This window comes from Mycteria americana, chromosome 2, assembly GCF_035582795.1.
Source record: "Mycteria americana isolate JAX WOST 10 ecotype Jacksonville Zoo and Gardens chromosome 2, USCA_MyAme_1.0, whole genome shotgun sequence".
Lineage (NCBI taxonomy): Eukaryota > Metazoa > Chordata > Aves > Ciconiiformes > Ciconiidae > Mycteria > Mycteria americana.
The window spans coordinates 56753815-56763949 of record NC_134366.1 but is presented as its reverse complement, the minus strand read 5'-3'; the positions used below and the strand labels follow the sequence as shown (position 1 = coordinate 56763949).

Below are 10135 nucleotides of genomic sequence, written 5' to 3'. Positions count from 1 at the left end.
CTTCTCTCTCCTTCAACGGGGGAGGCAACCGCGATCAATCTTTTACACGAAGCCACAGTGGAAGAGGAATTGAAGAGGATGCTCTTTACCTGGTATGCAAGAAGAGCTACAAAAAATGTCTGGAAAACATCTCTTCCACTGAAAGACTAAAGAAGTTTGGTGTCCTGAGCTCCTTACAGCCAAGTCTGAAGGTGGATTAGATCACACAGCTCTGTGGGAACTGGCTAAAAATCAACTGCAGTATTACTATTAAGACCTGATTTACAAACATAGTTATCAATCTCCTTGTGTTGAGCACTTGCCAGAGAAATACAGAGAATGCACGCGAAGAATCAGCAAGTCTCACAGCCGCGATGGGAAAGCATTAACGCAAGTTCACTTAAAACCTCTTTGCTAAGGACGTACTGACATAGACGTATGAATAACTGCTGAGGCAGCAGCCTTTCTGTTAATGAGCTTATGGGATGCCTTCCCATCGTTAGCACGTCCCTGCTGATGGATGCCGGCGCGGGAGAAGGGGACGCAGCCCCGTCCCCGCGCAGGAGTGTAGCCTCTCCCCAGCCGAAGCTGAGAGCGAGCGGGAGGGAGATGGGGACAGGTTAGGGAAATCCACACCTGAACAGGTGGGGCTCAAAACAGATGCTCAAACAAGCTTAAAGCAACTGTCGTCGTAAGTCGTGGGTGCCTGTGGGAAATCAGTGAAAATGCTCGTGGATGTAGACTGGCTTAAAACAGAGGGCAAAACCTCAACCACAATAATACCACGGGAATGCCACAGCACCACTTCGATACAAATGCAAGGAAAGGCAAATGATTAGCATACTGAAAAGAGTGTCTTAGAATTAAGTAATGTATTGGTCAAAATAAGGAAAATGATTTTGAGTTCAATATGTGCAGCACAGGAGCAAAATTATATATATATATTTAAAAAAAAAAAAAAATCATGTGTGAAGTGGCTTTTTGGGAGGAGAAGCCTCCAGGAGGGAAACTGTCTGTTAACACTGAGTCTTGATGAGGCAGGTCTGTACACAACTGAATCTGTAAGCAACACAGACATGGGGCATTTGTTTTCTTTCTCTTTCCACAGTCAGAACATTACTGTGTTTGGGGGTTTTTTTTCCTGAGCTCTACAATTCAAGTTATTAATTAAAAAGTATTGTCAAGGGTGCTGTTTCACTGACGGTCCTCAATTTACAGATAACTTTTCTAATTTAAAACCTAATCTGGAGACTGAGCCCTGCCAAAATACAGCATGTTAAATTCCAGTTAAGTACTTAATTAATATAGGAGGGTGTAAACTACAAATTAGCACTGTGGTGCAGGTATGGAGCCTCCCTAGATGATGCAAACATCAAGGTTCAAGCAGCAAGAACAAGGATATAGAAATGCAGATACAGCTATTGCTAGTTTGAATAGTTCCTTCACAAAGGGTGGGCATATGATTTAACGTGTTAGTCCTTGTTCTCAGCCCTTAGTTTTACCATCATATTCATTTAACAGTACATTATTATTATGCTTGTCCCTGCAGTTGATGCTTCCCATTGCTTTCGTAAATGACATGCCAGGATTTTATCAGCTAAACCTACACCATTGAGACAGGCGGTTTCTGTTTCTGCTTGGGTTGACGAAATTCCCATTGGATTAAAGGTTGTGAGATGGCTTCAGTATTTGGATGCACAGTAAAAGAAAGAAATGGATGGAAGTGCAGTGTTCCTGGCCTTTCTCTGGATAGTCTTCCTTGCCAAGAATGGAGACCTAAAATTTTTTATGGACTGACACAGTTCCGTATTGTATCACTTCTAGTTGAAACCAGTCCTCCCGAAAGCGCTCTGCAACGTGAGAGACAAGTGTTTCATTCACCTCCTCTAGCCGCTTTGCTTCCCTCCTCCCCCTGGGGATGGATGAACCTGTCGCTCCCTCCAGCGTGTCAGCTCGCATTTCCCTTAACTTTGTCAGAGAGCTGTCTGAGCATCATTCAGTGCCTGGGTAATTAATTGAAAAGCCCCGTCACTTTCTTGCTTGCAAAGGCAGAGGATTTGGCTTGGTAGTGCTAATGGGATTGCATGTCATTTGTGGAATTTGCTTAATCACGGCATATTGACTTTCTGCCTAAATCAGATTACTTTTATCCATATTGATTGCACAGTTATAAAACCCTGGTGAAAATCTTTTCATTAAATGTTATAAATATGCCTGCTAATACCATGTAAATGCCCCATTGTTTTCACTCAGTGCTCTAATGAGCAAAGCAGTTCTTTCAATTTGATCATACACTAAAGGCTGAAGTTATTGATAAGTGACTTTTCCTTTTTATTTGATATTGAGCACTGTGCCACTTAGATTTAAGACTGGAAGATGTTCACTTCTCCATAACCCTGGACATACTTCCATGAAGAAAAGAAGATTCTTACTACCCCAGCCTTTTTACAAGCCACCTTGGACAAGAACTTTAAATAATGATACCACCAGGCTTTACGCAGCAAATATAAAATACCTTGATGACTGGAAACCTCCCTTCCTCCATTGATTTTTTTCACCAGAAAATTCTGTAGTTATTACTTCTCTATTAAACTTGTCCCTGGAATATTCCTATGCTAACATCCACTTTCTGGCATCACGGTTAACGTCAAAAATGGCAGTTCCTAAACAGCAATGTATACATATGGCACCAGGGCGCTTGCTCTGAGGGTGATGCTCAAGGGCCATGCTCATGAACAATCTCTTTACCCGACGAGGACGCTCCCCTGCAGAAACAGGCTATGTTCTTGGAAGAGCCACGCGGATATCATGAAACAACTTACCATAAAACTCCCTGCTCGCCGAACACGCAGCCTGATGGCCACAGTCAGCGCAAACCCTTTGCGGAAAATGATTAAACTTTTGCTGAGGGCTTCCTGTACTGAAAGACGATTTGACCTGCGACAGCCTTTCCCACACCAGCTTTCCAACAGCCCCAACATCCAGCGCTCTTCCCTGGAGATCACTGTTGTCCTCAGGAGCAAATTCCCCATGAACCCTCAGGTGTCAAACACACCCAGAATGTGCCTACGCCAGAAGTACGGGACCTGGCCGCCTATCTCCAGCTGCCTGCCAGAAGAAGCAGTGCCCGTCGTACCAGAGTTCCTGGCCCCTCTGCTCTTGTGTTTCCCAGGATCTGCTCTGCTTCTGCCAGTGCCCCTCCTCATGGATGAGGGCAGTACGTGGAATTCAACAGCCAAAGCAAAGGCTGACAAGAACAAATGAAACTCCCAGTTACCTCTGGGAGAGCATTTCTTCTCCGAGATCCTGGTCTTGATCCTCAAGAGGGATCTAAACAGGATTTATCATGAATCCCGAGCACTAAAAGTTATCGCTTTTTACTGAATAATAAAAGGATGAGCTCTGTGGGCCCAAGGGTTTTCCAGCACAGAACTCCCCTCCCCTCCTCCTGCAGGGTGATATATCATCACCCTTGTCTTACCCGCTGGAGGAAGCCATCTTCTTGCCTTTGCTCTTGCTCATCTTTGACTGATTATTTTTGCTCTAGGATACTCTAACTATTAAAATATTAGAGCAAATATTTTCAGCTTTTACTTAGCCATGGAGGTTGCCGCTTCTTTTTCAGACCTGAAGGACTTACACCGGAAAACACGGGTCTGACTTTTCTTCCAAAGTACTTTCATTCCTGTTTCCCTGATAAAAGACACCGCCTCTCCTCACCGCTTCCCTTTTCCCAGGAAAATCTCCCGTTCATTTCAGCGTGACGCAAATCAGGCCCCTCTTCTGTCCCCCTGGACGTGAAGCGTTCCTCTCCACGTGCCCAGCTCAAGCAGGGCTGGTGGCCCCAGTGACCGACGGCAGGCAGGACTGAGTCCCCCACCATCTTTCTGCCCCTCGGCTTTGTGACTTCCCCCCGCTCCCTCCAGGCCCCTGACGGCCATCGCTCCAGCGGTGCGGGCGCGGGCAGAACTGGAGCGACACGCCAGAGCGGGGGGCAGGTGGAAAAATGGGGTTAAGCCACAGCCGCAGCGCTGTTTCGCGGAAGGGGGGGATGCCGAGGGCTGGCGGCGGGGCCTCGCGGGACACCCACGGGTGCCGCGGCGGGAGGAGCCGCGTGGAAGAGGCGAGGACGGAGCCCTTGGCAGCCGGGATGCCGGAGGCCGGCGCGGGGCGAGGAGGAGCCCGCCGCGTCCCCCGGCGGGGCCGCCGTTACCGGCTGGCGGCTGCTGCGGGGCGCGGCGGGGCGCGGCCCGGTGCCGCGGCGGGTCCCGCCCGCGGCCGCCAGGGGGCGCCGGCGGCGCGGGGCGGAGCGGCGCGGCGCGGCCGGGGCGCGCAGTCCCCGCGCGTCGCGGCGCGGGGCGCAGCGGAGCCGCGGCGGGGCCGGGCCGGGCCGCGCCGAGCCGAGCCGCGGGGCGGGCACAAAAGCGCCGCGCCCGGCCGCGCCGCCTGGGAGTCGGCGCCGGGGGCAGCGCGGGCTCGGCGGGCCGGGGCTCAGCGCTCAGCGGCGCCGGGACGGGCGGCTGCCCCGGGGCTCGCAGGATGCCGGCGCGGCGGCGCGGGGCGCGGGTGCTGTGGGCGCTGCGGGCGCTGCTGTGGGCGGCCCTGGCGCGCTGCTACAACGTGGACGTGGGTCGCCCCGTGGTTTTCCAGGGCCCCAACGGCTCCTTCTTCGGGTACTCGGTGCTGCAGCACTACCACGACAGCACGCGGTGGTGAGTAGCCCGGACCCTGCGCGCCCGGGGGCGGTGAAGCCGCGGGGCGCGGGCGGGCGGCGGCGGGGCTAGCGCTGCCGGGGCATCCCCCGCGGCAGCCGCCTCTCCCGCAGCCGGGGAGCGGGACCCGAGCCCCCCTCGCAAGGGCGGGCAGCGACGGGGCGCGCCTCCGCCCCGGCTGCGGGGGCTCTTCCCGCCCCGTCGTGCGGGTGCGGTGGAGGCAGCGCCGTGGCTCCGCGCCCCTTCTGCCCGGGGGGTTCACCCTGATGTAAACCGGGGTCCCCCTCGCCGGGCGGTGCTTTAACACGGGGGTGTCCTTCCCGGGCTGGCAACCGGCGCCCGGCACCGGGAACTCGCTGTCCTCAAGCGCCATCGGTGCCTCGGCCGGCGGGTGGGCGCTTTGCGTGGCCCCGCTCCCTTGCGGGAAATATTTAGCAGCTCCTCTCCTTGACAGAAAACGCATGGGGTATGAAAGATGATAGGTCATGCCGTGTTAAACGGGAAAAAATTTTTAGCAGCGGTAAGCTGCAGCGGGAGCGGTACGTTCGGCGTTGGCGGTGCTGATCTCCCCGTGCCCCGCCGGGCGAGGGAGAAAATCCCTCCGGTGACCGGAGAGACGTTCCCAAATCAGGCGGCGTTCGTCTCCTCTGTGTGCCCGCTCTCGGCCTGAGGGACTGTAGAGGAAATGTCTGTGTAACTTTTAGAAAAACCAGATAATGAACGATGATAGAAAGTTTGTCTACATCTCAAAAAATTATGCAAACTGGCAAGCTGCTTCGTTTTCCCATTGAGTGAAAAGAGCCTTGGAGCGTAGTCTGTCTCTCTCTTGTCTGGGTCAGAGGCTCTTTGTTAGAATTAAAACTGATTTCTCTTACTTGGACCTAGCTGATGTCATCTGGTGCACTCCTAATGCGAGTAGGAGCCACTGCTGCCAATAAATGTCCACAAAGCGTGTCTTTATCTTTTACACTTAGATATGGCCCGATTACTCAGCTGTTGATGTTGGAACTGTGGTGCACTGTGATATAAATAAATGTATTCATGTCGGCGTCCAGTTCTTTAAAAATGAATTTCTTTCACACGCTTTACTTCACAAGTAGTTGTGTGCTCTGCTGTTCTGCATAGTGGCTTTCACGGAGCGTTCATTTTTAAGGACTTATCAGAAGACTTCATAGAGGAAAAGCGCTCGGGGAGAAGAAAAGCTCTCAGTTTAAAGCAATGCTTAACTTGGGGCAGGAACCAACAAAGGATGCAAAGGCTGAAAGCGACTTGTATTCACCACAAATTGAATGAAATGCTCATCTAGTGGGCTATGGTGGGATGAAAATGATACATATAATTTGTTGCTCCTTGTGTAGGTGTCTATCATTCTGGTCTATAACATGAATTACCTTCAGGTAGCACCTGCTGGTGTGGTTTTTTTGGAAGGGGAGGTGGACTAGGGAGGAGAGTCTCCTCGATATCCCACTTTGTTTGGAAACGATGCTGGACTAGCAGTGTTGGGCATCCATCTGAAGGCAGGCGTCTGTAAGAAGTCTGGTGCTTGAAAGTACAAACTCCAGTTTTCTGAAAATGGAGCTTCTTCGTAGAGCCTTGGCTATGGCACCCAGGAAAAAAAAAAGTATCTAAGATCGTGAAGTGTTTTCGAATAAATAAATTGCTAGCCCTAACACCCAGAAGGGTTAACAGCAGCCTAATATGGTCAGCATCAGCACTGTCAAAAATCATGAGGGTGGGATTGTCACCACTGATGGGAAAGCTCCTCTTTTCATTGTGGAACCAGGGAGTTTGTTTTCAGGGGTGCTTCAAAATCCTGTGCCCAACAGAGGCTGGGATAACAAGTTTGGGAGATATGCTTTTTACACTCTCCTTGATTCTAGTTTGCTGGGTGCAGTTGTGCTCTTAAAGTGTGCATGCATCCTAGAGGTCAAGGGACAGCGATGAATCTCTCTGCTCTTAAAGGCTCTGCAGCCTTCTTCCAGTTTTGTGAACATGCCATCCCCTGTACTGGATGGGCATATTCTGAGTGCAAGCACATTTTTTTGCATACGGCAACATAATATAAATTTTAAGCGTTTAACATATTTCTTCTGGAAAGCTTGAAAGATCTGGCCAATCTTCCTTGACGTTGAGACCATCAAAGGGCTGAACCCTTGTCAGTGCTCTTAGCTATGCCCACTTCAACTGGGCATAAAGGCTTCCAGTATTATATAGTACTATTTTAAAACCGTATTTATGCTCTACCATACTATAATATACTATACATCCCTTTAGAGCATAAAGTCTCTGATTTCAAGTTTAAACTGATTACCAGTTGCAGGTTATTGAAATACAAGATACAGTCCCAGTTTACTGGATGAGTGCAGAGGGAAATGCGTAGTAGAACTCATGTCGTTTTTCAGATTTGTCAGGTTTTTGTGTGTGAAGCTTTTGTGTGCAAGCTGTAGAGCTATTTCCTTAACTGGCTTGCTGATTTACTGGGTGATTTTTAATTTTTTTTTTTTTCCCCTTCTGTTTCAAATGTGATACTCTGGGGAAAGGCTGAAGTCTGTTATAAGGAATATGTAGTAAAAATGTTTTCTATTCATCCCACTGTAGCATATAGCTCCTCTTAATAGTCATAGGGTTATTGTTTGGTTTTGTGTGTCAGTTTTCTTCTTACCTTTGTAGCTTTTATATAGCCAAAGAAGAGTTATGATTTCAGTTTTCCCATGTCTGTTTGGCCTATACACTACAGCGGGCAGTAGTTAAGCTAAGTTAACTTTAGACCGTGAGCCTGCAAAAATGTGATTGATCATATCTGAGGCTGGTAGGGCTCCTGCCTATCTAAAATTATTTAATGTGTCAATGTGCTCTCAAGCATTGGAAAGCGTTGTCATGATAGTTCAGGGCTTCTTGCTCTTTATTGCCTGAGGGCCTGATATTCACCCAATGTACTTCTGATCATGAGAGCTTCTTAGATGAAGTGTTATTCTCAGTAGCTTGTCTGTGGGCTGGTGTAGGTGTACTTACGTGTGCGCACATGTGTGTGTGTATATCTCTGTGTGTGTATGTATATATGTCTGTGTGTGTATATGTATAGTCACTGATTTATATTAAAATGGTATCTGTAATGGCCAGGTCTTCAGTGTTTCAGCTGTTTGTTTTCCAACACCACAAAGACACCAGTCTATATTATCTACCATAGGCCTTCAGGTTTCCAGTAATCCGATTCAGGTTTTGGTGATTCTTGGGGATTTATATGAACTAAATATTCTTGCAGGAGGAAAGAAAGGGGGGGATATTTGGTCTGAAACATTACGTCAGATAAATGTGAACAGGCAGGTTGCTACACAGGATTTGACACAGAAATCATAGTGGAATATAGGTATTCAGCCTTCACTACAATACTGGAGTAAGTCAGTGCCTTTGACCTGTCTGAAATAGTTAATTGCAGCTATGCTTCCGTTTAGGAGTTGTTTTTGCACAATTTTTCGTCTCAAAAAAAGTTTGTCATCACAGATGTGCTGAGGTTATTGTATTTCTGACAATGTCTCCTTTTCCTTCCTTAAGTGGGTTTTATGGCTGTAAATCTTGAAAGGCTTACCCAGTTCCCCATCATTGCCATTTTCAGCCGAGTAAGGAACCAGGTGGCTGCTTGCATTTGGAGCAGAGACAAGCTGAAGTGCTTCTGTTCTCTGGATATAATTTTGAAGCTTGGAGTAAAGACACAAAAAATGACCAAGAATGTTGCTTTCTCTGCTTTCCTTCAGACAGTTTAAAAAGAAACAAATGTCAATTTTTTTCCCCAATAAAAAATGTTAATAATGTGACATCTCTGATCGTTCTTTTTTTAAATAAGATGTTACTTTATCTCTCTCCTTTCCCTTCCCTATGCCCCCTTCTTGCTGACACCCCCAAATCCCTCAGCAAGTCCAGGGTAACAACTTTATCCTTTCTGGCAACATGATCTGGCATGAAAAAGTAATGGAGTCAGTTTAGTTGCATGGTATCCTGCTGTGAGTTTTACAATAAGGAATGAGTCTGGTTTCTGTGCTGTTGCTTCATTCCTTTGGCCCTGCTCTTCATCGGATTGCGCTGCTGCTGAAATAACGAAGGCTGTTCTGCACCTCAGGCTGATGGATATGTGTCATTAGTGCATGATGTACTTTTGTGCAACCAGAAGGAAGATGCGGAAGCAAACTGACCCTGTGGAAATGTGGGTATTGTGTTAACGATGCTGTGTTGCATGAACGATGCAGGTGCTGCCATGGCATTTCGGGGAACCTGGGCTTCCTGTTGTTTGTCACAGGTCATCCATCTGCTGCCCAAATAACAGCCTTCCTGCTTCTCGCTCTGCACGTAATGGATGAACCACTGTTTTTTTTTATTTCGAGGGCTTAGCAAGTGACAGAGACCTTTCTGATGAGAAGAAACTCAACTGGGATGTACTGGTAGTGCAGCCTCCTCTGGTGCTGCTTTTGAAATCAGCTGTGGTATGTGAGGATATTTAAAGACTTTTTTCACTGCCACTTAACATTGCAGGGAGGTGAGGTACCTACACTCCCCAGTCCTTGAGCTGTGGTTGCCTAATCTCTGCTGGCATGCTGTAGGCTCATGCTTAATGTGCTTGGCATCTCTCCATGCCTTCGGTCAGCTCGACACTTTCGTTCACTGTTCCTTCTGCTAAATGCAGCACTTAATTTCCAAATCTGTATGTCCCGAGGGTCAATCACCAGTGAAGTGATAGTTACTGTTTTGCAGAAAGTACTTTTAAGGAGGTGTGGATTTCCCTGTGGCCAAGAAAGCTTCTCGTCATCCATTAATATTGGCTGCTGTGCCTCCTGCGATGTCATGGTTTCTGGCCACGCAGCTGTGTAGCTGTCTCCATACAGATGACACTGTTTATCTTTGATCATGCGAGTATGAATGCAAGAAGAGAAGGTTAAATGGCCTCCCTGCCTACTGCTCCTCATGTTGGTTTAGACCCCAATACTTTGTTCACAGAGCCAGTGGGATGCGGCTAATTCTTACAGATTTCTGTGTACGTCAAGCAAAAGTGACCCTAAAATGGCCCCAGACCTCACTCCTACTGCCCTTGGTTCTCTTCCATAGAAAGTAATCTCTTTCTCTTGATGAGTTTCCCCTTCAAGGTGTCTTCATGTAGCTACTCACAAATATCCTAGGGGCTTCCTGCAGAGTATTATGGTTGTGGTGAGAACCTGCACTCATCAATAACCTCTGCAAAGAGTACTTGCCCACATCATAAGCCTTTTGGAAAAAGGCTGGTGAACTGCTGGTGCTTGCTTGCTGACAACCCAAGTAGTCCTATAGCAGCACTGGAAAACTGTACCACAAAATTAGGCTATTTTAAACCAGAGCTGGTTTAATAGGAATATGTTGGAAGGTTGCCTGATAATAGCAAGAGGACAGGGTTGTACTTCTGCTGGCTCTTTATGTATCTT

General features: G+C 48.2%; 1 protein-coding gene across 1 annotated transcript in view; it reads left to right on the top strand.

Annotated features, from left to right (window-relative positions):
• The first annotated feature begins 4371 nt into the window (after positions 1-4371).
• ITGA9 (integrin subunit alpha 9) overlaps positions 4372-10135 on the top strand; it is a 225956-nt gene continuing 220192 nt past the window's right edge. The window contains exon 1 of the mRNA XM_075493530.1: positions 4372-4691. Within this exon, the coding sequence (XP_075349645.1) occupies positions 4519-4691 (173 nt within the window). The 5' untranslated portion in view covers positions 4372-4518. The remainder of the gene's footprint in view (positions 4692-10135) is intronic.